The 25,330-nt window shown below is 47.6% G+C and overlaps 6 protein-coding genes across 6 annotated transcripts; 3 read left to right on the top strand and 3 right to left on the bottom strand.

Annotated features, from left to right (window-relative positions):
• Positions 1–342: 342 nt before the first annotated feature.
• On the bottom strand, positions 343–3,898 carry GGS25DRAFT_505301 (uncharacterized protein). Its single transcript, XM_049262208.1, has 4 exons — positions 3,087–3,898; positions 1,140–3,019; positions 930–1,054; positions 343–863 (listed from the first exon to the last, which is right to left on the bottom strand). The coding sequence occupies exons 1-4, from the start codon at positions 3,181–3,183 to the stop codon at positions 641–643; spliced, it is 2,325 nt and encodes a 774-aa protein (XP_049114274.1). The 5' UTR covers positions 3,184–3,898; the 3' UTR covers positions 343–640.
• Positions 3,899–5,951: 2,053 nt separating this feature from the next.
• Positions 5,952–9,078, top strand: GGS25DRAFT_432457 (uncharacterized protein). The gene is made up of 8 exons (XM_049258666.1): positions 5,952–6,284; positions 6,402–6,478; positions 6,697–6,756; positions 6,828–6,974; positions 7,042–7,396; positions 7,479–7,654; positions 7,716–7,720; positions 7,805–9,078. Exons 1-8 carry the CDS (start codon positions 6,133–6,135, stop codon positions 8,828–8,830), a joined length of 1,998 nt encoding a protein of 665 aa, XP_049114273.1. The 5' UTR covers positions 5,952–6,132; the 3' UTR covers positions 8,831–9,078.
• A 1,219-nt stretch (positions 9,079–10,297) lies between these two features.
• GGS25DRAFT_515693 (histidyl-tRNA synthetase) lies at positions 10,298–11,808 on the bottom strand (the record flags this gene model as incomplete). The annotated part of the gene is made up of 2 exons (XM_049263107.1): positions 10,298–11,654; positions 11,717–11,808. The coding sequence occupies 2 exons, from the start codon at positions 11,806–11,808 to the stop codon at positions 10,298–10,300; spliced, it is 1,449 nt and encodes a 482-aa protein (XP_049114272.1).
• Positions 11,809–12,248: 440 nt separating this feature from the next.
• GGS25DRAFT_505292 (ALDH-like protein) lies at positions 12,249–14,558 on the top strand. The gene is made up of 2 exons (XM_049262207.1): positions 12,249–12,562; positions 12,638–14,558. Exons 1-2 carry the CDS (start codon positions 12,501–12,503, stop codon positions 14,388–14,390), a joined length of 1,815 nt encoding a protein of 604 aa, XP_049114271.1. The 5' UTR covers positions 12,249–12,500; the 3' UTR covers positions 14,391–14,558.
• Positions 14,559–14,930: 372 nt separating this feature from the next.
• GGS25DRAFT_505290 (P-loop containing nucleoside triphosphate hydrolase protein) lies at positions 14,931–19,405 on the bottom strand. Its single transcript, XM_049262206.1, has 4 exons — positions 17,846–19,405; positions 16,899–17,789; positions 16,032–16,843; positions 14,931–15,959 (listed from the first exon to the last, which is right to left on the bottom strand). Exons 1-4 carry the CDS (start codon positions 19,187–19,189, stop codon positions 15,581–15,583), a joined length of 3,426 nt encoding a protein of 1,141 aa, XP_049114270.1. The 5' UTR covers positions 19,190–19,405; the 3' UTR covers positions 14,931–15,580.
• A 610-nt stretch (positions 19,406–20,015) lies between these two features.
• Positions 20,016–25,233, top strand: GGS25DRAFT_505289 (Pkinase-domain-containing protein). Its single transcript, XM_049262205.1, has 6 exons — positions 20,016–20,130; positions 20,231–21,443; positions 21,496–22,215; positions 22,277–23,991; positions 24,056–24,364; positions 24,441–25,233. The coding sequence occupies exons 2-6, from the start codon at positions 20,758–20,760 to the stop codon at positions 24,674–24,676; spliced, it is 3,666 nt and encodes a 1,221-aa protein (XP_049114269.1). The 5' UTR covers positions 20,016–20,130; positions 20,231–20,757; the 3' UTR covers positions 24,677–25,233.
• The last annotated feature ends 97 nt before the right edge of the window (positions 25,234–25,330 follow it).

Raw genomic sequence — 25,330 nt, 5'->3', positions numbered from 1 at the left:
GTATTATATGTAGGAGGTACGGCTCGTATTCATCGGTTATGTAATTTATCGTTGGCCTACATGTAGTTACATAACTATCTACAAATATACGTGTGTGTACCATGGATAGGTACATATAGGCATATCTGCTGTCGGTAAGCGGATTAACAAAGTCCTACATACCCTATGTACCTACCTACAATGTACATACATACCTATGTAGTCAGCATTGGAGCAACGAAGTAATGCAGATGACGTAGGTAATATAGTTATAGTTATGTACATACTGTATACTGCAGCTTTGACTCCTCACGAGTATGTATTACGGTTTCACAAGGCATAGCATGGTGGTGGCAGTAGTAGTGGCAAAACGGGAGACGGAGTCAGAGTCAGATTGCATGACCATCACCCGCATCGATGCATATATAGGTATGTATGTACAAGACGTATCGTGTCGAATGACAGACACAGACACAGACACAGACGAAACTTTTCATAAAACATCATTAATCGTAAGAAAAAAAGTCTAACTACCTAGGAACCCAAGGTAGAGGTAGGTATAATAAGTATGCCGGGATATCTCGTTAATCGTGCCAAAAATTCTCTATTGTGTATCGTCATGCTACCGGGAAAGAAAACGCCACTGATATGGCCATTACCATTATCTATCATAAGGCAGCTCGTCCCTCATGATGTAGACCTCGCCAATTAGAATGGTGCAGCCGACAACCATGGCGATGGCGATGATAGGAAGATTGACGCGGGCGAAGTCGAGTCTTCGGACACGGATGTGCTTTCGAGCGAGGATGTCTCGCCACAGCAGTCCAGCCAGAGATGCGCTAAAGGCTGTGCTGAATGCGCCATAGTTGACACCGATCGCCATGCTGTAATATGTTAGTTCATATGATACCAATGACTAAGCAATTGTCAAGTCAAGGCCACAAACGTACCTGTAAACTGTGGCCCAAAAAGTCCGGTTGGAGATCGGCGGGGCATTAGGGAGCTGGTGAATCTTCTGCCACGCTTGTATCACACGCGAGAGAAGAATCGTAGTGCCGATGTTGGTGCCTGCGAACTATATTTCACTTGACGTTAGCTGACCAACAATTTGCGTAAAGGTAGGTACCTAAGAGGTACCTAGGTATGTAGATGAGACTTACATTACAGAGGATGACAGAAAGAAATCCCATGCCTCCAACACTGCCAACTGTCCCCGTCTTAGTCACCCAGTGATCCCAGCCGTAGGCAAACACGGGCACCCAACCCTTCGTCACCAAAGCCTGTACCAAGATGAACATAGAAAAGGCAAAGGGAACAAGAGCAAAAGGCAAATGGTTGAGCACTGCAGTTGCCGTTGGGAATGTCTCCTGAGACCACCGGTAAGTGTCTGCGACTAGGGACACTAGTGTCGCCTCTCCACGTTTCGCATCCGCCGCCACGTCGTAAGGATGCTGCTTTTCAGGATCCGTGTCTCGTTCGCATGTCATTTGACTTTTCTCTGCTGGATCTCTGTTCACCGCTACGCCTTGTAACACTCCCCCCGAGAGCTGGTGTGGGCCTACAGGTATAATGCCCTGCTTCTCGTGGAGGGTGCTCTTCGCGCTTGTGGAAGGCCGTATATCGCGGGCTTCATCACCGTCCACTGACCTTGTGCTCATTCTATCGGAACCGGGCGTAGTGTTGTCCTCTGTATTTCCGTCGAACAGGCCACGATGAGCATTTCCAACACCACTGTTGTTACTTTGGTCGTGGGACTTCATATCCATCTGTGTCGCATCAGTCCGAGTTGTAGCTATATCACGACGGTCCTCTTCCGCTTGAACTAGGCTTGAAGTCGTTCGCTCTAGTTCTTCCGCCTCTTTAGCCAGCTGCTCAGCCCGTTCTTGCCGAGCTCTTTCAACTTCCCGTCGACCGTCGCGAGCGACCTTGCGCGTCTCGTCGCGATGTATCCACCCGAATGCGATGTCCCAGCAGAACATAACAACCGCAGCTGGCAGGGTTACGTAGAAAACGGGATGTTCACCGGTACTTTGGCTAGCAGCATTGAGTGCGAGTAGCGTGATGAGCGTTGCGGCCATGACAAGAGCACCAAACCCTGCACCCCCCTTATCTAAGAAAGGGTTCATGATTTCTTCTAGGGATAGTAGCTTGCTTTGCTCGCTATTGGTCGGATCATTCTCCTGTTCCTCCGCATTTCCTCTTGCGTTGGGAATGTTTGGATTTACAGGCTTTCTAGCCTTCGCCTCCTCTGAAAGTTCATGCATTTGAATTGAGAGAGGTATTAGAGACTCATCTGCAAATACAATGTAAAGAAGGAACGGGAAGAGTACGATGGCTGTAATGACGACAGGCACAATCATGTTGGCTGTATACTCAATAAATCTGATGTCGAAAGCGCCTGCGAGCACCAGGTTGGTTGGATTAGAGGACACAAGAATGGCCGAAGCAATATTGGCTACCGCGAATTGAGCAAATATCCACGCTCTGGGGTGTATGATGTTGCTGGAAACCCGCGTCATGTATGCGAGAAAGGCCGTGCCAGACAGAATGATTGGATCATTTCCAATGAAGGACCCCAAGCAGAAGAAGAAGGCGTAGAGGTAAAAAAAGAGTCGATGGCCAAATTTCCCTCCTTTTTGGAGCACCTTGAATGCGAGGAACCTAATCAAACCAGAGGCATCGATGGAGATGGCGATATATGCTAGCGTGATGAAGAATGCCATGATGTCGATGGGAGAGATGTTGTTCGATCCTATCGTTCCACCATACACCTCGTCTCGGCCAATAGCTAGGATAGCTAGCAAGAAGAGGTCTGCTATCAAAGGCGCCGTGATAAAGTTCATGGGGAATTTTTTCCATGTAAAGAATTTGCTTTTGCCATCGTGAATGCTGCCTTGACCGTCGGTAGCATTGAACTCATCCTGGGAGCGGTCAAGCGGTGGAGGTATCACTCGCAAGGCAACGAGAGCGTTCAACATGCCACTCCATAGAGCCCGAGGAATTGGAAGCGGAATATGGAAAGGGAAGAGAACAACAATATCTGTATAATATTAGAGGCCAATTGGATAAAGATAGTGCAATGTTTCTTATATAAGAGTTATACTTACTGGTGAAAACAAAGACGATGAGAGTGACAATAGATTGCCATTCTCGAATCCGCTCAGTATCGATGTCGATATCAATCTCACTAAGAGGTTCCGGCATTTTGGCAATCTTCTCTTGATGATTATTCGAATTTGTCGAGTAAATTCCAAGCTTTCAAAGTTTTTTTTTTTAGGGAAGGATGTGTAGGTAGGTATGCACCTTGACCCTCTGCCGGGTACTAGGTAAGCTTCACGAAACAGTTGCGATATTAACAAGAATGGTCTGGGGATGCCTTTCCGCCATAGAGAAATGCCATTTATAGTAGTGCCTAGGTAAGTAAAGTGATGGAACAGGTGATTTTTCTTATATATAGTTACTCATATTGTGACGATGGGACGATGGAAACAGTAGAAAGGATGAAGAATGAAGAGGTGAATCAGGAAAAAGGCAAGGCAAAGAAAGCAAGCAACTCAAGTTTGAATATCTTCGTGCGGTGGGGTTGAGCTGTGTAGATACCGTAAAGAGGCTGACTGGAAGAGCCAAGAGACTCGGCGGTCTATAGGTTAGACAAGCAAATCTCTACCTAGTACATACACAACATACACTGCACAATTTGTTGTACAGTATGTATGTATTGTATTGCCTTTGCAGGCTCAATGGCTATTTTCTGTACTCATGATTGATTTCAATGTTGTGATTAATATCACTTCATTACATAGTATGAGAAGAAAAGAAGAGGCCAGAAAAAGGGGAGAAGGCATTTGGGATGAATCTAATGATGAAGCTAAGAATCAAGCTAATTTTTTTTTTAGTTGGCTGGTTGGTCAACTTTGAAGGTTTTCGTCTGGTCAACTGTGCACCGTTGGTGGCTGTGCCGGCTGTCGTTATCCCAGCACCTCAGAGTTCGCGGCACGGACCAACTGGTGCACATTGCGCCCAAGTACTGGTACTTAGCCCCACTACTTTCTGCCTCAATTATTGGTGGCTCTTCCGCAGTGCCGTGGCAAAATAGCCAATCATTACCTAGAAGCTTATGTAAGGCAGCGTGTCGGCGCTTGTAAGACCGATTACGTAATAGAAAGTTGGAGATTTGGCTAAGTCTCAACATTAGGTAGTTACAGATATGCCCTCACATTTATTCAATTACAACTATTGCAAACCACAATATTTCAATTTCGCATTTAGATCATTCGAAAGAGCTTTCAAAGCGTAATTGATTGAATATAGTTTGACACGATCAAGTGGTGTGTAGCATTCTGAAAATAGAGTTAAAGGTACCGTGTATATACACTAAATATGGCCACTTTCAACGCGTCAAGTAAATATCCATATATACACCGCGTTTTGGATCAAAATACACCTTTCACAACGCAATTAAGATAGTAATCATTTGATCAATTGATTGAGATTTGAAAGGGCTTTTAAATGAGCTAATTACAATTATTTAAAGCCTGATATTGGGCGAGCGAGCTTGAATTGATTGAAATACAAGTGATTATAGCGCTAGGACGCGTTGAAAGAGCCCTGGAGACCCTACTAGGTAATACCAGCACATATAATGATTAGAAAGCTTGTCGCCGGGAGATTTCACTTACTACTTGGTTATATTTAATAGATTGATCTTATTTGATCAATTTGATCCAAAAAAACAACGGAAACACTCGAATAGCTTCAATATACAGTGGTGTGTAAGGAAGAAAAACAACAATTACGCGTTGACACGCTCTTATTCAAAAATTGATGACTAAGCATAATCCTAGCCGCGAGGCGCTTAGAGAAGTACGAAGGAGAAGTAGCTCCGGATCCACTAAAAGTGGGGCGAACAGGTGCGTGGATAACGATACCGGCTGTGCCTACTGTGCCTGACTGCCTAGGGTAGGGTAGGTAGGGTAGGTAGGTAATTATTAGTTTAGGGTACTAACATTGAAGGGTAGTACAGGCTAGAGTTTGCATGTGCATATGCCACACGGATGTCACTGGTTCTACAGTCCTGAGTCTGGTAGGTTAGATGCACATTTTGTTACCAGTAACAGAAACAAATGGCGGGCATGTCCGTCCATCGGGGCTGAACTCTAGCGTGATGCATAGAACTCTTAGAAAGATTGGGTTGCGGAGAAGAACCAATAAAGTTACAGATCGGTGTGGATTCTGGGGATCCAATGGTTGGGATCCGCTTATTGTAATCCTAAATGGTAATTCGGTATGGGAGTGCGTCATAATAGTAGTCAGGTGTCTCACCTCTCAAGCGGCCCCTAAGCCTTAATCACTGACGTTCACGCTTACCTACCTGATATGAAGCTTCATCATTACTAGGTACTATCCAAGTATGGGGTACTATTATGCAGGTAGGTACGAACTTTAACTTGAACCTAGATACTAGTATCATACTACTAGATACTACCGTGTAGCATGTTATATCTAATTTTTGTATTGTACCTGAAACATTTGAACTAGCCACCTTTTAAGTATTGGCTACAAAATCGTTTAGCTTCTTGAAGTCGTCGGTGGTTGCGGCTGAATCCTTCTTCCCCTTTCAATGTCATGCTCTTTTACTTGTTCCTTACCGTAACTGTGTTGGCCCTCGGCACTGGGCACCTTCGCTTCCCAATGTCCAATGATCCTGTGCAATCATTTCAGGATAACCCGGGCGGTACGGTGCTGACGACCCCAGGCGCCGCTGAAGATTTCAAGCTTAATATTAAATGAATTGATACTATGTAAGTAAAATCAGACACATGCAGCCCTAGAGGTAGAGGACTCGTAGTAGCCACGTGCGATCCTGGACAGCCCTGTTGTTTGGAAAGAACGAGGCAAACGAGTTATTTCAAACGTTGAAGCTTCCAACCTTGGCTTCTTCTTTACTCTCGCACCTACTCTCATATCTACTCTCATTTCTACTCTCATTTCTACTACCTTGGCACCACACCTTAGAAACTGATAAAAAGTTGATGAATGATCGATTCGATATGGGACAACTTTCGTTTGCACTCTCCCTTTACTTTTTACGCCATGTGAATCTCATAATCTTCAATATCATCCACCCTTCTTAAGAGTCTACCGCTCTAGACCATGCCAGCACTTGATCCGACTTTGTTGTCCAATATCTTATCTATCAGAAACACAACCAATGACTCCGCGAATGCTAACAGTACTGACGATGTTATGCAAGTCATATGCGCCTGGCCTGTATCTGGCCAATATGGCCCAGGCTCTAGGATCCTGTAAGTTGTCATTCCAGATGTCGTATGAAGGGAAAGTGAAACATCATGTTCCACGCCTTATACCTGAGACTATACTGCCACTGGGTAGAACAACTAACACGAGTGCCTTTATTATAGATACTACGCTCTCGTGGCAGCATGTGTCTTCGCACGGAAATACGAATGGCTTAGGAATGCTTGTTTAGCAGCTGCCTGTAGGTATCCCTACCTACCTACCTACTACCTACCTAAGTACCCAGTATATAGGGTCCTATATCCATCCTTTCGCCCCTATTCCAATGAATGAGACCATGCCTCTCCGTCAACTCAGACTAGGACTTGAAATGGACTACCAAGGATAGCAAAGTTATTGCCTTCACCGTCCATGATACCGATTTTCTAAAATATAAGCAACTAATACAAGTCTTTGCAGTGGTATTTCCGGCTGTCGCTGCTGTTCATGGCATTGTGCTTGCCGCAATACACGTCGACAGTAAGTACCTACACCTTTTACATAGCTGGGTAAGAATAAAAGACTCTAAAGCTGATAACCCTATGTCTCAGATGCCGTCGACATGGATATATACGGAACCTTTCAATTCTGTTCGATCGCCATATTAGCAGCTCCATTAACTGTCAGGATATCCCGAACTTATTTTGACGATCCTGGTCGAAACATTATCTTCATATGGACTGGCCTCATCCTTGCCGGTAGGTTTTGGTCTTCCCAAGTATCCATATGGATACCTATACAATGTTTTGCTTATGAGAAATGTAGGCCTACTAAGCTTAACCGTTGAGTTCTTCCGAATTACAACTTCGGGTTGCACCGTGGATAACAATCACAACAACATCATCCCTAATGACTACGCCAATTTCCCATATGAAAATGTCTCGTGTAACTTAACCTGTTCTAGCAACTCGGGACCTTTCTCTCCTTTGAGACAAGGCTCAGCGAACGAGATTTATATCATACCAGCGCCGAACATCCTAACATTCAACGCTGCTACTCTTCTCGCCGCTGCTTGCTGCATTCCCGCAGTACTATCGCTTGTGTCCATGTGGAATAAGATCCTTGAGATAAACTGGAAGACGAAGTTTGGTCGAGGAGATGAAGACCAACTGATTGAAGGGTGGGTTTGATGACAAGCGTTCCTATAAGAATTTACGACGTAGGGGTTGATACGTTACTTACTAACTTATCTCTTCATCTAGTACCAACGGTGCCACCGTAGCAAAGATGAGCCGTGTCAACACCATTGTTAGGCTATTCTTAAGTACCGTGGAGGTTCCTGTCTTTACCGCTGCGGTCTTGGCCCTCCTCATATTCGGAGAAAAGAACTTCTTTAGCCACCAAGTCAACTACCAAACCGAACCCATTGCCAGCATAGGTGAGTCTATCGATCATCCTAATTTAGGTATTTCAGAGTCGCTAATCGCATATAAATTTAGGTCAAGTAAGTGTTTTGACCCCTTTTTATTCATCTTGCTTTTCTCTCCCTCCCTAACTTTAGTGTCCACTAATCCTGACTACAAATTAGTGGTCACCAATTGTCGCTACAGGGTTTGCTGCCTTGGGGTCTCTATACGTACTCCTGGCAGTGGATATGGAAGCATTAAAGGGAGAAGTGGACCAGACACCTCCTTTACAGCACTTCAACTACTCGCACCCGAACTTCAGTGGTGGGCAACCTCCAAGTCTAGACAACCAATCTGGGGCAGATACTTCTCCTAGTAGTGAAGGCCTCGAAAGCGATGTGCCCGAGAGTTCACAGCAAGTGTCAAGGAGCCCACCAGCTATTCGGGAGATCAGCAACGGACTCTCTAATGATTCTTCTAATTCTGTTACCGCGCCTCGTGCTGCTTGTATACGATCTAGCTCTTCACTCAGTAGGAGAGACACCCCACCTGAAATGTCCATAGCGGATACACCACATACAACCGACGTAGGGCATAGGCGCAGAGTGTTTAGGACAATGGTAGCGGCCAGCAACTTCTTTACAGCGGCAGAAGATCGATTCGACTATTCCGAGTTCAAAACCGGCAAAGCACTTGACTTCCCCGAGGTCCCTGCAGAGGAACTGCGAAACCCAGACCTCCCACATATTAGAGAGGTGTACAACGTTCCTCCCTCGCTGAGACATAAGCGGTCAAGATCAACCTGTGGGGGGAGGGCGGGGAGCATCGCCTCCAGAGAAAGCGGCGAATCATCAGCGATAGTTGAGCGACGGCGGGCTGGTACACTACCAGCCGGATCATCCTCAGTCGATTCGGATGTTTCTGCATCACCTTCAACCGCCGAGTCAATGCGAGGTAGACTAAGAGAACGACGAGATACACTTGAGGTGCCAGCGTCAAGACCACTCTTTCATACCTCTTCACGAAGCTCCAAACCTGCTTCGCCCGCCATGCCTACCACTACCATATCCAATAGTCACGGTTCACCAGTCATTGTCATATTTCCGGACCCCGACACAAGCCCTCCTCCTATTGACGATACCTCTGCTCTCGATCCGCCCGTGACTCAGTCTTCGTCCGAGTCTGCGCCGTCATCGAAAACGACATAATTGCCTCCTAAATCGTGATATGAACGTATCGTACCTAACTATCAGGACGGATCGACGAAAGGAATCTACTTCTATCGTTTACACATATGTTCACACATTTACCAAACTATTATAGAGTTACAGATATCTCTGGTTTCTCCTCGTCATCCTTACCGCTTCACACAGACGAGAGGTGAACTACCTACTACCTAACTATATACAACACTCACGAAAAGGCTACAGACGTGTTCGTGAGACTGTGGCTTTTTCCCACGCTGCGAAAGCAACTTAGCATACGTCTCAAACCTCGCGGGTTAAAGCAATCAATGTTTATCATCACGCCATCACACCGTCTTATGATTTAAAGCATTACACAGCAACTTGCCTCGGGGGTAACACTTACAGAAAACAGACTAGATCTCATTGGTGGGCAAGACTTTTTGCTGCCTGAACACGATTTATTCGGATGAAAGTTCCGTTTTCACTTGGTTGGCAGGACATATTTTCGGTGACTTTTTATGGAGGATGATAGAACTGCATGTTCATTATCATGTCACGACCGCTCATATGTACGAAAGTAAGTCACCCATGCACCACAACAGTATACCTACCTACCTGGTACCAATCACCCCCCCCCCCCCCCCCCCCCCCCCCTTTTTTTTTTTTTCTAACATATTGACTAACCGATCATGTAGTCACCAACCCACGAACAACAACACCAACCAAAATAGAAAATTATACATGACAAACGACTTACGAATACCAAGACATACATACCCATGACACCCCCCCAATTATCACCAATTTCATTGAACATCTATTTTCTTTTCTTTCTTTTCAAATTTCTTTTTTCGCACACCGTGTATTATGTATTATGAGAATGACATAGAGATGGTTTACTAGACCGATTACGACGACACGACACGACACGTCAGGTACATTTTTGTAATCACAGGTTTTCAACTTTCAACTTGAGTTCATACGTGGGAGACAGGACACGGAAGGAGCTGCTTTCCAAGGTTTTGTTTTCTTGTCTTTTCTTTCCTCTGATTGTGTTGTGTTTGGAATGGGGCGGAAAGGGGGTTGGTTGGGTTTTTCGCAACTTGAAGTCAGTACCTGTTTATTGCCTGCTTACGACGGTACTAGATAGGTACCTATAGATTAATAACTGTACATGTTCTTCCTATTCCTTTCGTATGAAAAATTGTGAGATTCTTGAGTCACGAGTGTTTGTGAGTACTCAGGGGGGGTTATTCCGTATTGTGGCGTAGATACCTAAATACGGCTGTCATGGAGACAAGAATCACCGAATCAATGCATCAACGAAAGAATAATCGCGGAACAATGCGCAGGTGGTATCTAAATTTCCCAACCTTCGATCTACCTTGCTTTTTAACGTATTTAACTATATGCTCTTTTGTTTCTTTTTCTTTTTCTTTTTCTTTTTTGTTTTTTTCTCAACTTCATCACAGAGGTTAAACCCCCTTTCTATCGTATCGGCAAACTCGTGCCATTCGTCGCCTGCAGCAACTTCTTCACCTCCTCCACAAGCTGATCGCGGGGCACGAGCTGTCCCTGATCCTTCTCGTCCTCCTTGCCTCCCTTTCCGGTGCCTAGCACCTTCACCCGGACCTTGCCCTCTGCGAGCTCATCGGCTCCTAGAATAACGCCAATCGGCACATCCTCTGCAGCCTTGAACTGTTGGGGTAGTCGGGGCTTCACTTTGGCGCTGAACTCGGCGCGGATTCCGCCCTCCCATAGTTGTCGCGCCACGGACATGCGCTGTAGGAGTAAACCGTCGAACTCCTTGCCACCGAAAGCCATCACGTAGACGTCAACCTGGCGCGCGCGTCCTTGGTTGTCGCCCTGGCGCGCTTTCATGATGGTGTATATGCGGTCGACGCCAAAGGAGATGCCGACACATGGGATCTGCTTCTTGCCGTACATGCCGACGAGGTTGTCGTAGCGGCCACCGGCGGCGATGCTCCCCACAGCTGATGCATCCTGGTTTTTCTTGGACTTCGTGCCGTCTGAGTTCTCAGCAGTTTGGGGTTTCTGGATGACTTCGTAGATTAAACCAGTGTAATAATCGAGACCACGGGCGAGTGATAGATCGAATGAGACCGTGTCGAAGATATCTAGTTCTTTGGAGTAGGAGGATAGGAGTTCCATATCGGCAAGTCCTGCCTTGATTTCGTCATTGGCCGCGAGGCTCTCGTCGGATTTTATAAATGTAATCATCTCGTCGATAGTGCCTCGATTTAGCACAAATTGGCCAATCTTGTCGGCAACCTCCACGGCGAGCCCCTTTTGCTCCACCATCTCAGCCTTCACAGTCTCCCACGGTTCCTTATCTAGCTTATCCACTGCCGAGCTAATGGGACGGGTCTTCTCTGCTGGAACACCGGCGACGGCGAACATGCCATCCAATATTTTTCTGTGGTTTAGCTTGATGACTATTTCTTGGTCGAGGGCTTTGAAGATTTCGACGACAACACGTAGAATTTCGGCGTCGGGGATCATGGAGTCATAGGTACCTGCGATGTCGAAATCACATTGATAAAATTCGCGCATCCTGCCGCGGGCTATAGCAGGCTGATCGCGACGGTAAACCTTGGCGATCTGGTAGCGCTTGATCTGCTGTATGTTGTTCATGGCTAGCCAACGGGCGAAGGGGACGGTTAAATCGTAGCGCAAAGCGCATATTTCACCACCTTGGTCTTCGAGGTTATATATCAGGCGCCCCTCTTCACCATACTTGCCGGCCAGAATCTCCTTTAGCTCGAAAACAGGGGTATCGAGAGGAACGCCACCGTGAAGCTTGAATGCATTGCTTATCGTTTCGCTATTTTCACATGTTAATAATTAGTTATCCCAAGGATAGAAGCAACGAGCAGAATTACATACAATACATGATCTCGTAGGAGTAAATCCGGGCCAGACCAGTCGCGGGTGCCTTTGGGGGCCTTGAGGGAAATTTTAGCCTCTTTCGAAGCCATATCGGTGGTAGTATCGGTGATGGGCGTAGATGGTGAAGTTTGGCCAGAAAAAGGGTGACTAGATCGGGCTGGGGAAATAAACGAGAAAGTTGTATAAAAGAAGGGTATTTTGAAAGGACTTGAACTTGAAGTGGTTGCTGAAAATGTCCCTAGCTTGTTCAGTCTACTATTCAGTCTACTGTTCAGTCTACTGAGTGCCCGCAGCATTACCCAGATCGTTTATATGTATGCCCAAGAGGAAAAAAGGCGAAAAGAAAAAAAAAGGTTAAAGTCGAAGTGGGATGACTCAATTCAATGAGAGCTCTAACGTGGGGTATTACATAGTACGTACATAACTACTTGGTACCTCTAGGTTACTGCGATCATGTGACCCACTACGAATATATGTTATCAATCACCCCTAACCCTGGTAACTGCCCTGTTGCCCCTTGTTCTGGACCCCTGAATCCATTTTATTTACTTGTCCCTGGTAAATAACTAATCGATAACAAAAGTGAAGCTTATTTATAGCAATTAAACAATAAAAATGGTGGTACGATCGTGTCTCCTTCCTCTCTTTTATATTCTGCCATTGAACCATCCCATCTTTTGGGATCATGCAAAAACCAGTTCTGTTAGTCTTGCGAATTAACTGAGAATGATATTACCTAAGAATTAGAATAGAAGTCTTCGACCCATTCTAATCCTGGAAGATGGCGGTCGAAGATGTCGTCCAATGGGTCGACCAATTTACCGATCTCATCCAACAGTTCCCGTATGTTTCTACATGTCCTGATATTACCAAGTATGCTCTTTCGTAGCAATTGTATCTTACAATTCTCATATATAGGCTCAATGACATTGTGTTCCTCCTATATCCTCTCATACTCACCGTTGTAGGGGGCTCGTTGCTCTACTTCACTCACACCGACTACTGGGACAAGCCAAAACGATACACCGTCCCGGCTCCCAAGAAACCCGACGATGTTAAGATACTCGATAACCCAACTATTAAAGTCTCAGGCACTACCGCCATTCAATGTTACATGCCCGCTACCGGCCAATTCCTTGGCTTCGTAAACCCTTCTACTCCCGCCGGCATCGATCGCGCTATAGCACAGGCTCAAGCCGCCCAGGAGAAATGGGCTAAAACAACCTTCAACGAGCGCCGGAAAGTTCTGCGTACCATGCTACAATACGTCCTCGACAACCAAGAGCAAATCTGTCATGTCAGCTCCCTCGACTCGGGAAAGACCATGGTCGACGCTCAGCTTGGCGAGATCTTGGTGACGGCCGAGAAACTACAGTGGACCATCAAGCACGGCGAAGCGGCTCTGCGTCCGAGCCGCCGTCCGACGAACCTGCTCATGAGTTATAAGAAGAACACAGTACACTACGAGCCATTAGGCGTGGTGGCCGCGCTCGTGAGCTGGAATTATCCGTTCCATAACTTGATGGGCCCTATTATAAGTGCCATCTTCGCGGGCAACGGCATTGTCGTCAAAGTGAGCGAGCAGACCTGTTGGAGCGCGGCATACTACACGAGCATTGCGCGCGGCGCCCTCGTCGCCCATGGCCACGACCCTCAACTGGTCCAAAGCGTCGTGTGCTGGCCCCAGACAGCCGGACATCTCACGAGCCACCCCGGCATTAGCCATCTGACATTTATTGGGAGCCGGCCCGTGTGCCACGCCGTTGCCGCTAGCGCTGCCAAGACTCTTGTGCCGGTGGTCGCCGAATTAGGTGGCAAAGACGCCGCTGTTGTGCTTGACTCCGCGGCCAACGACCTGAATAGAATTGTCGATATCCTCATGCGCGGCACCTTCCAGTCCTCGGGCCAAAACTGCATTGGCATCGAGCGCATCGTTGCGACGCCAGGTGTCTACGACAAACTTGTCTCGATGCTCGAGCCCCGCGTCAGCGCCCTACGGATGGGTCTGGACAAGGACGTTGGCGCCATGGTCTCTGATGCCTCCTTCGCCCGTTACGAAAAACTGATCGCAGACGCTGTGGCAGACGGGGCCAGACTCCTCGCTGGCGGAAAACGCTACGCACACCCTGACCACCCGAAGGGCTTCTACTTCACCCCGACGCTCATCGTCGACGTAACCCCCGACATGGCCATCGCGAACGAAGAGTGTTTCGGCCCCATCATGACCATTCTCCGCACCCCCTCCTCTTCCGCCTCCGATATCCTCACCGTCGTCAACGCCCCCGACTTCGGCCTCGGCGCCTCCGTCTACGGCCGCGACTCTGACCCCGTCCTGCGATCCGTCGTCCACGGCATCCGCGCTGGCGGCGTCGCCGTCAACGACTTCGCCGTCTTCTACGCCGTGCAGCTCCCCTTCGGCGGCGTCCGCGGGTCCGGGTACGGCCGCTTCGCCGGCGAGGAAGGCCTCCGCGGCCTCTGCAATCTCAAGAGCGTCTGCGAGGATCGCTTCGCGTGGCTCGGCATCCGCACTGCCATTCCCCCGCCTGTCAAGTACCCCGTCCCCGACCAGGGGCGCGGGTGGCGGTTTACGAAGGGGGTTGTGGGGATGGGGTATGCGGTTACGATTGGAGGGAAGGTAAAAGCGCTGGGGGATATTTTGAGGAATATGTGAGCTAGGTATCTAGGTGAGTAAACATGGGAAAGGGGCGAGGGGAAAGGGGGGAGGGGAAGAGGAAGAGACATGAAGACGACGCATGGAAACGAATGAATGGATGTATGCATATATCCAGGCGCCTAACCTGTATCATATTGCATCTACTAAAGCGGCTGCGTATATACCTATTTAATCTTAATCATATCACTACCTACCTGCCTGCCTGCCTAGGTACCTACCTAAGATACCTGAAGTGCCTATTTACGATTGTTAACGATGTACTGTATGAAATCACTTTCGTTTACATCCAGACTCCTCGGTGCTGGTTTTTTTTTGGCACGATAGAGATGGCTAGGTAACAATACCTACCATTCCACTGCCATCTTGCTTTTTACATGGGGTAGCTAGATACCTGTAGCTATTAACCTTGTAGGTTAGGTCGGTACTAGGTACTATGTAATAGGGGGCATACCTAGGTAGGTAGGTACTTTTACATTCGTACTCTAGGTAGGTGTGTACCTACATGTAGGTTAGGTAAATAGATACTGGTTTACAAACGCGAGACGAGGTTTGAAATTATATAGGTACACATCATGTGTTGGCTATGGAGACACACATACACACATAGGCCATTAACTAGTGGGCTCGTGCATAGGTAAGTACCGTGCCTACGTGCCTGCATACGTACCTAACCTAGGTATGTACATACAATAGATGTACATGTAGGTACGTGAAAAGTTGAGATGCTCAAAGTAGGTACATACACATGTGCGTACAAGTAACCTCGAAACTAGTTTCCATTCCATCACATCACCCTGGACCAGAATATCAGCAGCGATGCTTCTTCCATGTCCTTCCTTTAATACCTTCCTACCACGTCCTGTCCTGTCCTGTTTATAGCCTCATGAATGGAGGGGCGGGTTGGTATATCCCCGCCCCTACCATCGATTTCCCTGGGTGTATAGGTAGGTTACCTACTATGCAGGCAGGTAAGAGATACCTCATACCAACCAACCCGACCACCCTTTCCACTCCCCGTTAACTCCTTGAACACGATGTGTATACTTCATATTCATCAATTCGTAGACATCAGGGCAAGGCAATCCATCTGTGAAGAGAAAAGGAAAAGCAGTAGAGTGTCAGGCCCTTGAATTGCCTAACAATCTGAAAGGCAAATACCAACGCGAAATATTACTTGCCGAAGCCGACTATGCAGCAGCCGCGACAAGGCGTCTTTGGATGTTGACTATGCTAGCAAAGTCCAGCTTCATCGCATCCTCGACAGCAGGCATATACTCGCCCGAGGCAATGCACAAGACGCGCATGCGTTCGTCGTAGCGCAGGCCGGTAAGCAGCTTGGGCGTGATGAGGAAGTATTGGCTGGTATGCTCGCGGCAGGCGATCTCGACCATGCGCTCGTGTACCATGCGCTCGTTGCGGGGATCCATACCCTGGTTGATTTCGTCGACGACGCGGAACGGTGCTTGTGCCATCGATTGCAGTGCCATCAGGTAGAAGATTGTGGACACGGCTCTCTCGCCGCCTGACTGTCGGTGCTGGTTCAACTGTTGTAGGGTCTCATTTTGGCTGTAAGAGTATATTAGTATTGATAACATATATATATCAGACATAACAGTTGATAAAAGGGGGAAAGCGTACCGGAACTTGACCTTGATCTCGATGGCCCACTGCTCGAAATCCTCGTCTTTATGGATGCTAACCTCGCCGGCGCAGTTGATTTGCTCAAAATTATAGCTGAAGGCATCGTTAATCTTACCAATGACCTTGTCAACGTCGGGCTCCCATTGCTCCATCACTTGCTTAATCTTTCGGGTATGGGTCTCGAGCCTGGCATTCATCTCTTCCCTCTTGCGGATAAGTTCTTGGATATCCTGAGCACGCTTCTCGTACTGTCGCAGGATGGCTGGGTCGACTCCATGGATTAACTCGAGTTTAGTAGACTCAGCGCCAATCTCATTGTCGACGTCCTCAACCGTTTTGCCCTCCACCATGGCATTCAGCTCGACGAATCGTTCGCGACCACCTACACCAACAGCCTCTTCCACTAAATGTCTCGCATGTGAAGCCTCTGCTTTCAACCTGTCCGCGTCCTTTGCCAGAGTCTCGATCTCGACTTTTTTGTCGTCTAATTGTTGTTTGATGCTGGCATTCTGTTCTTCTAGCCCTTTCACATCTGATTGTGCCTCAACAAGCTGGATCAGAGTCTCCAACAGTGCTTGATGCGCGTCGCGAATATGAGAAAGCCTTTCCTTGTGCTGAAGGACAGACTTCACCTTCTTCACGATAAGCTCATCTTCTTGTGCACCGTATTCGAATATTCTCTTGCGGCATTCAACGAGTCCTTTCTGCGTATTCTCCAATTGCAGTCTCTCGGCCGCTATTTTGTCCCCGAGGGTTGCGTATTGCGTAGCAGCTTTTTGCAATTCGTTCTTCTCATTCCGTAATGCATCCTAGAAAGCGGTTAAAATCTTGAATGCCTAAATCAAAGCAGGAATCAACACTCACTACTCTCGCTCGGCTCTCCCTCCCAGTAGCCTCCATCTCCTTGGTGCGGTTCTTGTTCTCGACCATTTGCTTTTGGAGTTCCTCCATTTCAGCAGTTAGCTCATTGATCTGCCTTTGCAAGGTGGATCTCTCGGCATTGTCGATAGGTTGATCGGTCCAGAAACGGCCGTGAGGGATTTTCCTAGTAGTAGTCGAGACAGCATGGCTGCCATATTCCTTTCGTCTTGAGATGCGATACATTATAGGGCCAGTTGCCCAGCTAGGTATGCCCTCGCTATTCGCAATCTGTTCATACTGGTCGGTAGTGACATCTTGGAGAGAAACTCCAGAGACGTGTAGCTTCTTCTCCGAGCAGAGCATTGCCAGAATTGGCTCTGGGCCTTCAAGGTAGTCGATTGCGTATCCATCAAGGCCCATCGTGCGAGCCTGTTCTTTGGGGACTCTGGGTCGAAAAGAGGCGAGATCGCCCATGAATGTCCTTATAGTCACTGAAATTCCGAGGTGCTTAAAGAAATGGTTGCTGAGCTTTTTGTGGTCATTTCGAGTCTGGCAAGTAAAACATAAAAAGTCGTCGTTTGAAAGAAGTGATTGGATCTGGTTTGAATACCGCTTGTCCGTAACAGAGCAGTTCAACATCGGAGGGCCAAGAACTTCCTTTTCAAACTCGTCTTTGTGTTCTAGAAGCCATTCCCAGCCTCTGGCGGCTTCTGGGCTGAGTTTTCTTAACTGAGCAAGTTTCTGGCCCTCTTTGGAATTCAAGGCTTCCAAAGCTCTTTCATTGTGCCTCTTCCCATCGGAACTTCTCCTGAAAAGTGTCATCAGCTCCTCGCTCTGGGTATCTAGCTGACGCCTCTCCGCCTCGTTCTCTCGCTGGACATGTTCTTCTGAGCGCTGTTCATACCCATATTAGCATCAGACCCTGTTCGGGTGCAACAGTTATCACCTACAATTTTCTGATTCCAGTCAGCAGCGACGAACTCTGGGGGCTTGTTCTGTAATTTAGCCTCGAGATCTGTGATTGTTCTTCGTATCTTGGCTATCTCGGTCTTTTTGGCAGTATGCGAACCTTCCTCCGCAGTCTTCTTATTTTGAAGATGCTTAATCCGTTCGTCCTGGGCCTCAATAGCCTGGTAAAGTTCTTCACATGCTGCTTCAGCTTCCCTCAACGCTCTCTTACGTTCATCTACAACAGCCAATATTCTCTGACTGTATTCATGCTTTTTGTTCACGGCCTCCAAGGCAGGCCCACAGGCCCGTTCCAGTTCCTTTAGCTTCCTGGCGGCGTCATGCTTTTTCTGCTTAGCTTCGCTCATTAACCGCCGAGCATTGTTATACTCGGCAAGGGCACGAGCAAGCTGCAGATCTTCAATCTTTTTTTGGATGGCTTCTCTTTCGCGCAATCTGTCCACATCAGCCTGCGACCCCTGCTGACGAGATTCATGGTTCTTCAGGGTCTCAGCATTGTCGTCGAGTCTAGCTTTCACCTCCTTCTGTTTCCTGTGAAGCTCTTTAAGTTGTTCGTGCGCCTCGATCATAGGCTCCGGGGCAGCCGCTCGTAAGGTCTCGTGAAGAAGTTGGATGGGAGTAAGACCAGCAAATTCAGCAACTCTGTCTTGGGGGAGGAACTGGCACAAGTTATCTATCTGGATGCGCAGATCAGTGGTAACATTTTTAATAGTTTGGTGATTGGCTTCCTTCCCATTGAGCCACCACTTCGATTTGTTGTCTTCTTTGCGAATCTGTAGTCGAATTACCGGGTTGGTACGTTGGTCTGGCCGACCTTGTATTTCGATTTCAACTATAGCGCTCTCTTTTCCGTGCTTCACGAACTCTCCCATGCTACTCGCTCGTCCGAGGTGTTTGGGGTGAAAGCCTAGGCCTAGGCAAATAGCACAAACCAGAGAACTCTTGCCAGTGCCGTTGGGGCCAATGACCATGTTGAGATTGGGGCCTGGATTGAAGACGGCATGTTCGTAGGTGACAAAGTTCTCGAGAAGAACTCGTACGATAGCACCAGGTTGGAACTGGAATGGGTTGATGGCTTGACCAGGCTGCGACTGCGAGGATGGAGGTGAAGGCTTTACCTCGTTATCTCGCAGAGTATTATCGTAGCTCTGGTCGACCTCGATATCATCTTCGGCTTCGAGATCAACTCGGTCGTCGACTTCTTCTGGTATAAGGCCATTGATAGTGCGCTTTCGTCGTTTTGCGGTATCCGAATCGGAAGAATGCCCGCCGTTTTCTTCTTCAAACCGGGCCCTCGACCGACGGCGGGATTCGAGAGGCGCCATAGCCAGAAAGTGGGTTGGAAGATGGACAGCAGATAAATCAAGAAATAGTGTCGAGTTGTATATTAGATAGGCATGTAATGTCTTACTATGTGCCTACTAGGCTAGGTACCAGTCATGCCTATATAGGTATTTCCAGGCAATCAGGCTGTAGTTGTTGGTTGACATGAGAATTTCAATGTTGCATAAATGAAATGCCATGCATTCAATTATTTTCAGTGCACGACGCGGTACAAGGTTAACTAACTGCCTTAGTGTCCTGTACAGTAGACGCGTTTGATGGGTGGGGCTCGTAGCTCGATAGAAGTGGGGTGGTGGGGAGTGGGGTCCAGATCTTACTGTAGGTCTGGGGTTACTGCGGCTTAAACTCGCTTCAACTTCACTTCAACATACTAGCTACTATTCTACTAGGTACCTACATCTGTAGTATTTCATTCTTCAGGTACATATTTAACCAATTCATTGATCCTCATGTCTTACCTTGACACCTGCCAACTACCATGTTGACATCATCCCTGTTGTTCAGTAATGAGACAAATGAGGGATTAGCTGAGTCTCACATAATTAAGATGTGTATAGATATCTCAACTTCCCCTTGTTTTTCATATTAATTTCGAGTATTTTTTCGAGTATTTTACATACGTAGGAATTAGAATAGTAGCTACTAGAGGCATCATAAGCCCTTTCTTTTAGGTATCTGCCTTGTAGGGTACATGAGATATGTGTACTAGGTATGTACTAGGTAGGTACCGAGGCAGTAACGAGTGTCAAGAGTTGAATATGCAGGTACTGCATCTAGTACTGCGTCTAGTACTGCATCTAGTACTGCATCTATAATTATCCACTTCAAATCTTGACAATCCAAACTGTCTACTCGTAATGATCGGAGACAATGAGAAGTACTTAATGTTGTTTTTGGAATGTCTGACTTGATCGCGTCCGATGTAAAACACCACGTTCCTTGAACCAGAAATTCATCATCTCTAGCTACACCTACATTTTCTACAACAGACTTGTAGGTAACTAACTATCTACCTTCTACAGACCAGACATCGAACGCTCCCTCATATTTACTGGATACCTTACTGGATACCTTACTGGATATCTTGCATGCACACCCCCCTTATCACCCAACCTTTTCCAATCTCCCCAGGATCCCTAAGGGTTCATTCAAGTTGGAATTTAAAACACTCGCAGCACTGTTGGCTTCCCTTGACGCAATAACCCAAGTGCCGATACCTACCTAGTACCTCACTAGCCAGGTGTCAGTCTACCCGTCCGTCCACTTACCACCCACCTATCATTTTCTTTTCTTTTTGTTTACTTTCAAACTTACCTTACCTCACAACCACCCACTCCTCTCTTACCAACTACTACATACAACTCCTTGTTCACAAGCCTCGGCTGTGTCCTATCCCCCTGTTAATTAGAATTGATACATCCTCATCTATCCCACCATCCCACCCCATCTATCTTATTGGACACCTAGAGCCATATTAGGGTTTCCTAGTCCTAGCTGATGTTCTGAATACTTGTTTCTTCGGCGTGGACATCGTAGGACATTATCAGGTATGGCTGACTATCGGGCCTCAAAGCCTCGGCCTCCTCGCGCTCCTCTCGGAGATGCAACATCTCGAGTCAACAGCAACAATGGGCCCCCAGCGAAGGCTCTCAAGCCTGTTCAAGTTAATATCCCTCCTCCTAATCCGCTCCGAGCGCATCCTCCCGACAATCAACGCCCCCAAAAGCGCACTAGTTCAACCAAAAGTGCTCCCACAAGACCTATGAATGCTCCTGTTCATATGAACTCGAATGTTCGTACGAACACTAACACTAACACTAATTCGCACACATCGGCAGTCCCTAAAGCCGTGCAACGAGTTGTTAAAGAAGATACCAGGAGAGCCTCGCAGATATCAACTGTATCTACCTTCTCCAATGGTAGGCGCCGTAAAACCCAAGTTGGACCATGGGAGCTTGGTAAGACTCTGGGCAACGGCTCAGCTGCTCACGTACGACTAGTGAGACACAATGTCACTGGTGAACTAGCTGCTGTCAAAATCCTCGCCAGGGACGGCAACACGCACACTCAACCTGGCAGCATCGCGGCACTGGATAAGTGGGACCGTAGTCGCGAAGAGTACAAAGCTGAGAACCGTATTCCTCTCGCCATTGAGAGAGAGGTTGCCATTATGAAGCTAATTGACCATCCCAATATCGTCAAGTTGTACGACATCTGGGAGAATCGCGCAGAAATGTAAGTAATATATTCGACTCCACTTATTGCTCATCTGCTAACCTCTACACAGCTATCTCGTCCTTGAGTATGTACCTCGCGGTGATCTATACAGCTATCTTGGTCAAGCGGGCCGTCTATCAGAAATGGAGACAATGTTCTACTTTCGACAGATCCTAAGCGCTGTTCAATTCATCCATTCTCTGGACATTTGCCATCGTGATCTGAAACCAGAGAATATTCTCATCGCCGAAGATGGCCAACTAAAGATCACTGACTTTGGCATGTCGGCCCTGCATCAGAGCCGGAACCACATGTTGAAGACATCTTGCGGAAGTCCACATTACGCAGCCCCTGAACTCATCGGTGATGGAGCCTACCGTGGCGAAACCATAGACCTCTGGAGTCTGGGCGTAATTCTGTACGCCTGCTTGGTCAATGTCCTACCCTTCAATGACGATAGCGTCACTCGGCTTCTTAACAAGATTCAGAAGGGGATATACCATGTTCCAGCTTTCCTGACCCCTGAATCCCGAGATTTGGTCACTCGTATACTGGAGGTGAATCCAGAGAAACGTATAACCCCTCCAGAGATCTGGGAACACCCGTTGGTCCGCAGATTCGATCATTTGGATAACCTCAACAATCCGGACAATGCCCGCGACTATCGGCTTAACGCTCGGAACGACCCGGTTCCCCCTGAAGAGGTCGATACGCAGACACTGCGGCAGTTGAAAGCTGTATGGCACACCTACAGCGAGGCGCAATTAGCAGCGAAGTTGATAAGTCCTGAGTAAGTCCTGGCAATCATGAACTGGAAGCATTTCCTAGTGTACTAACATATGCATCTATAGGAAAAACAATTTCAAGGTTTTCTACTGGCTTCTCCATACCTACCGAGAGAAGCAGATGGAAAATTATAATACAGACCTGACCTATTCTGCTAGTGATTACCACCACCTTAAACCACAAAATTGGAAGCAGACATGCTTGACTCGCGAATTCACTTCCAAAGATGGGCGGTCTGCCTCACGATTCACAGTCATCTCAACTATCGCCACTGATAAGAACGGTGACGATCTTGAGAGCACAGATGGTGCTGCAACGGTCATGAGCTACGATCCATACAAAGCTTCTCGGGTTATAGAAGATGTAGTAGCTAGCCAAGCGAGGATTGTCGTCCACCGTAATGGCACTACGTCCACGCGAGCCTCCAGGGCCGCAAGCGGACGCAGCGGGTCGGTACGGACCAATTCTACATACTCACGACATGGAAGAGGTGGACGATACTTGAGACCGCCGCCGACATCACTTCGTAACTCGCGACATTCCCTAAACTCGATTAGGAGTGGAGAGGAGATATCATGCAAACGGCCGGTAATACGCCGTAAGCGAGGAGTCAACTTTTCTCACATTCGCAAACAGTCGACAGATCAGAATGATATGATGGAACATAAACCCGCTAGCATCGCGGGAGATGACACCACAATCAATCGGGATCACACGACACCTGCCAGCCCTGCTCAGAAGAGAAAGCTTTCCAGGAACTCGGGACGACGCCGGTCCGGGACGCGATCTTTGACGAATGTATCCCAAGCTGAAGGAGATGGGCTTCACTGGAACGATGAGCTACGCCAGTTTAGTTACAGCATCGCGAAGGACTGCGACGATGCGTTTAACAGCACCCTACTAAGTCAAGGATCGTACATCAGCGATTCGGCGTTTGAATCACCAACTTCGGAGAGTGGGATGTCGTCGTCTTTTATAAACACGGCCCCAATTGCTCAAGGAACCATCAACGCGAGAGCACGCGACAGCCGAGAGCACCGACCGGTTCCGCCACCGAAAGATGTGGACACCACGCCAACGACCAAGAGAGTCGATAAGGCAACTCTACAGCTTCACCGACGCACGCATATTATCGGAGCTCCGGATCGGGCAGACGCAGACCGCAGAGTTGTCTCGGCGCCCATCTACTCGCAATACAGCACGCAATGGGGCAAAGACAAGATCCCCCTACCATCGATCAACGAAGCAATTAAAGAAGATGAATATTACGGAGACGGCGATAAACCTCGCGTTGTTTCTGCGCCCGCCGAGTCCTCGATGCTGGCGAATGAAGGCGAAGAACTGGAGTTCTTAGCTCAAAAGAGGAACACGATTCGCATGGTCGATGCTTCATTGAGCCGAGCACCAGCTTCAGCTTCAGCAACTCCTAGTGCACGAAGCAAACCGCAGCAAAATCTCAGTCTCTACCCCCAGATCCGTCAAGATCAGAGTATTAACAAGCAGTACGCTAATAAGATGAGAGACCCTGTTTCAGGGGAAACTACCATGGTGTCCGAGAAAGAGTCGGCCCATACTATCAAGAAGAAGGCGTCATGGTTTAAACGGGGCTCCAAAGATAAATCTAGTTTTGACGGTCCTATGCCCGGTGATGCAGTCGAGACTAATCGCAAAGAGTCCAAGTCATCTGCTGGTCCGGCAACTATCCCACTAGTCAAGAAGAAGAGTTTCGGTCTTGCATTCTGGCGCAAAGAGCAACCTAAGAAGAGGCTCTCCGTTGCAGGTAGGTGCTCTATGAACTCAACTAACCATGTATGTATGTATTCGAAGAAACTAACCCTCCTTAGACGCAGATTCCGACTGGGACGACGCATCCAGCGCCGATCAATCCCGTATCTTCAGCAACCCATTCCGCCCTGCATCGACCAAGGGGGCAGATGAATCTACAAAGCGCAAGATCGATCCACAGCTGGGATGGTTCGCGCGCATCTTTGGAGTCAAGCCAGCGACTCGCTACATTTGCTTCGCGATCCCCCGTAACCGTGTCCGTCACGAGCTGGTTATTCTCCTCCGGGACTGGCGCCGTCACGGCATGAGAGACCTTGAGGTCGACAGGGACCGCAATCTTGTGTTTGCGCGGGTTGCGAAGAAGAACCGTGAGTATCTCTCTATCTCTAATGATTTCGTTTCATGAAACGGGTGTGCTATATAGGTACTAACGCTTTTCGATAGATCTCAACTTGAAAGAAGCCTCCTTCGCAGCGGAGATCATGACGGTTATCGAGCATGGATCGCGCAACGAGCTATGCATTGTGCGATTTACGCAAGAGCGTGGAGCGGCCACTACTTTCCACAAGGTCGTCGATGCGCTGAACGATGTGTTCAAATGGCGTGGGCTGCTTGTCGTTGACAAGAACAAGACCAAGAAGATGGTCCAGACACTCGACGGCGGTATCCGGATCTTCTAAGACGAAGACGAGTAGATCCAAAGCCGGTCGAGCTAAAAAGAAAATGCGTTGATATCCAAGACTCATTTCTGAGATTGTACCAGAACGAGAGGGAAGAAAGTTTTTCAGTTGAAGTTTCGCCTTTACCTTTAATTACCCAACTTCGCAATCTTGGAAGGCAAAAGAGGTTACAAGTTTAGGGGAGTAGGAGAGAAACTGGATATGGAAATTCTGGTGTTACATCAAAAGCCCAAGAGACTGACTACAGAGGACGATAATAGTCATTATCTCGTGTACCCTTTCTGTATTTACTTACTTCTTTGTACAAACCGGGGAGATTGTTTGGGGTTACCTACTTGGCTAATGGATGTAATGCGGCTGGTAGCGTTAGCCTAGGCAGATGCAATGAGGGTTCCAGGTTGCATTGTAAGTCTTGTGAAAACAGAAGATTGTAAATAGATAATGGGGTAATGTTTTCTACGTATTGTGTATACTGATTAATGAATGTTTGTGGTTTACCCCTATTCATGGTCTTTACTTGTACCCCTATTTAATCCCCCCTACTACTAGTAGTATTCATGCAGACTAAATAAATGTATGATTACATAATAAAGGGGGTACTTCCAATCCCGAACCCGATCTTTTCAAGATCGGGTGTTTCCGGTCCGAGCTTCC

Source organism: Hypoxylon fragiforme (assembly GCF_022984875.1).
Source record: "Hypoxylon fragiforme strain CBS 206.31 chromosome Unknown GGS25scaffold_8, whole genome shotgun sequence".
NCBI classification, from domain to species: Eukaryota; Fungi; Ascomycota; class Sordariomycetes; order Xylariales; family Hypoxylaceae; genus Hypoxylon; species Hypoxylon fragiforme.
Note: the sequence above shows the minus strand (reverse complement) of the source record. Positions and strands in the feature narration are given on the sequence as shown.

Excerpts from the sequence above, each read along its gene's own strand:
- GGS25DRAFT_505292 (XM_049262207.1), top strand. The coding sequence starts at position 12,501 with ATGGCGGTCGAAGATGTCGTCCAATGGGTCGACCAATTTACCGATCTC. Across the intron at positions 12,563-12,637 it reads GATCTCATCCAACAGTTCCC|GCTCAATGACATTGTGTTCC; the intron begins GTATGTTTCTAC and ends TCTCATATATAG.
- GGS25DRAFT_505301 (XM_049262208.1), bottom strand. The coding sequence starts at position 3,183 with ATGCCGGAACCTCTTAGTGAGATTGATATCGACATCGATACTGAGCGG. Across the intron at positions 1,055-1,139 it reads TTTCTGTCATCCTCTGTAAT|TTCGCAGGCACCAACATCGG; the intron begins GTAAGTCTCATC and ends AGTGAAATATAG. Across the intron at positions 864-929 it reads TTTTGGGCCACAGTTTACAG|CATGGCGATCGGTGTCAACT; the intron begins GTACGTTTGTGG and ends AACATATTACAG.
- GGS25DRAFT_432457 (XM_049258666.1), top strand. The coding sequence starts at position 6,133 with ATGCCAGCACTTGATCCGACTTTGTTGTCCAATATCTTATCTATCAGA. Across the intron at positions 6,479-6,696 it reads TGCTTGTTTAGCAGCTGCCT|TGGTATTTCCGGCTGTCGCT; the intron begins GTAGGTATCCCT and ends AAGTCTTTGCAG. Across the intron at positions 6,757-6,827 it reads TGCCGCAATACACGTCGACA|ATGCCGTCGACATGGATATA; the intron begins GTAAGTACCTAC and ends CCTATGTCTCAG.
- GGS25DRAFT_505290 (XM_049262206.1), bottom strand. The coding sequence starts at position 19,189 with ATGGCGCCTCTCGAATCCCGCCGTCGGTCGAGGGCCCGGTTTGAAGAA. Across the intron at positions 16,844-16,898 it reads GGGAGAGCCGAGCGAGAGTA|GATGCATTACGGAATGAGAA; the intron begins GTGAGTGTTGAT and ends ACCGCTTTCTAG. Across the intron at positions 15,960-16,031 it reads GAGATCAAGGTCAAGTTCCG|CCAAAATGAGACCCTACAAC; the intron begins GTACGCTTTCCC and ends ATACTCTTACAG.
- GGS25DRAFT_505289 (XM_049262205.1), top strand. The coding sequence starts at position 20,758 with ATGGCTGACTATCGGGCCTCAAAGCCTCGGCCTCCTCGCGCTCCTCTC. Across the intron at positions 21,444-21,495 it reads TGGGAGAATCGCGCAGAAAT|CTATCTCGTCCTTGAGTATG; the intron begins GTAAGTAATATA and ends ACCTCTACACAG. Across the intron at positions 22,216-22,276 it reads GCGAAGTTGATAAGTCCTGA|GAAAAACAATTTCAAGGTTT; the intron begins GTAAGTCCTGGC and ends ATGCATCTATAG.